This window comes from Trachymyrmex septentrionalis, unplaced genomic scaffold (assembly GCF_001594115.1).
Source record: "Trachymyrmex septentrionalis isolate Tsep2-gDNA-1 unplaced genomic scaffold, Tsep1.0 scaffold211, whole genome shotgun sequence".
Taxonomy (NCBI): Eukaryota; Metazoa; Arthropoda; class Insecta; order Hymenoptera; family Formicidae; genus Trachymyrmex; species Trachymyrmex septentrionalis.
Window position 1 is genome coordinate 547,799 of NW_017305299.1, and position 1,872 is coordinate 549,670.

At 34.3% G+C, this 1,872-nt stretch overlaps 1 protein-coding gene across 1 annotated transcript in view; it reads left to right on the top strand.

The window, feature by feature from the left end:
- Nucleotides 1-1,433, top strand: part of LOC108748138 — a 15,277-nt gene extending 13,844 nt beyond the window's left edge. Inside the window, exons 6-8 of the mRNA XM_018486166.1 lie at nt 62-281; nt 361-580; nt 719-1,433. Of these exons, the coding sequence (XP_018341668.1) occupies nt 62-281; nt 361-580; nt 719-1,034 (756 nt within the window). The 3' untranslated portion in view covers nt 1,035-1,433. The remainder of the gene's footprint in view (nt 1-61; nt 282-360; nt 581-718) is intronic.
- The last annotated feature ends 439 nt before the right edge of the window (nt 1,434-1,872 follow it).

Here is a 1,872-nt window from a genome sequence, read left to right on the forward strand (position 1 = left end):
ATATATATATAATACAATAACTTTTATAAATTAATATTTTCATAAAATGTTTCATCTACAGAATTTAAAAGAGTTCTTGGATAGCGCGACAAATGGCTTCATTTATATGAGTCTGGGATCAAATACGAAAAGCAAATTATTACCGAAGAAAATATTGGATACCTTTGCCAACACTTTTGCCAATTTATCGTATAAAATACTGTGGAAATTCGAAAACGATAGCTACCATGTTCCTCCTAATGTTTTTATTTCAAAATGGATCCCGCAGCAGGGTGTGCTGGGTAAATTGAAGCAGACAAGCTCGTATTTTATAAAAATTAATACTGAGATTATTAATTGTTTCTTTTATCCTTATTTTAGCTCATCCGAACATCAAGCTCTTCATTTATCAAGGCGGGCTGCAGAGCACCGAAGAAGCGGTTCATTACGCCGTCCCGCTCATAGGAATACCGTTTGTCTTCGATCAGGTGTACCAAGTTATGAAAATGGTTTCTCTGGGAGTTGCAAGATACCTAGACATAGTCCGGCTTACGGGGTCAGAATTGTACGATGCTATAATAGAAGTCATAAATGATAAAGGGTAATTACAATGTCAATTATTAGTATGCGCGCGCATACGAACATATATGATAATGAACTCCATGTGGATAGAGAACAACAATCGCGATGTTCACATATAATAACTAACATGCACGCATATTTGGCGCTCTGTTTGCAGATACAAAGATAGGATGTTGGCGCTGCGTGCTCTCACAAAGGACAAGCCCTATGATAGCTTAGAGAATGTTATATGGTGGATCGAGTTCGTAATGCGTCACAATGGCGCACCTCATTTACGTTTCAATGGAGTCGATATCGCGTGGTATCAGCAATTCGATTTAGATGTCATTGTATTTCTGACGATAACATTATTCTTAGTTTTATGCACTATTTTAGCCATTGTAGGATGGGCTTCGAAGAAGTTATATAATACGCATTATAATGATATAAGCAATCGATACGTGTGGTTTAAAAATAAGATAAAATCAGAGTAATCAAGTGCCGTAAAGTGAAAAAAACATTCAAGTCACCATCGTGTACTTTTTCATTTTTCTGTGTATGAACTTGAGCGTAATTTGATTTAACAATAGAATTGTTTTCGAAATAGAATCGTTCAAACTATGAAATAAGTGCGAACCTCTTTTATTCCTCGAGCATTTGCATGTGAATTTTACAGTGCTCATTTATACGAAAAATAGAGAAGCATGGAAGAGAGGGTAAATTTCGGCAAGAGAAAAATACTGTGAATATAAAACTGGAGGTTGAGTGAAATGGGTTTTGTAAACGCACGAAATTGCATCCCAAGGCCCATTATGTTCATTTGCGCGTATATTGGTACTTTTGCCAGATTACGAGATATGGAAAATAAAGAAACTAATAAAAGCCTAAAAAAGTAAAAATCGAAAAAGTTAATTGCATTACGTTCTATAATTATGAGAATATACAATTAGGTCTGTCCGCGTTGTTTGAAATCCCCGAAGATTTTCAAACTTAAAAAAAGTTAAATATATGTATAAACTAAAAGTTCGGGAGACTATTCTATATATATTTTAGATTTGAAATGTATTCATCGAAGCCTTTTGAATACTTTACTATTAGATAAATATATCTCTTTTTAAGATATATTTTGACCTAACAAGAGATAAGATTACATATTTGGATGATTGAAGAGAGAGAAAGCAAAGATGCCAAGTGCAAAAAGTAGGAGCAATTCGAACAGACCTATTGTTATACATAAAGTGAGTTCAGGGAAGCGCTATTAGCGCTATTAGCGCTATTTGTGTCATTCTATCTCTGTTTCTAATAAACGATGAAGACAGAGTGACACAAATA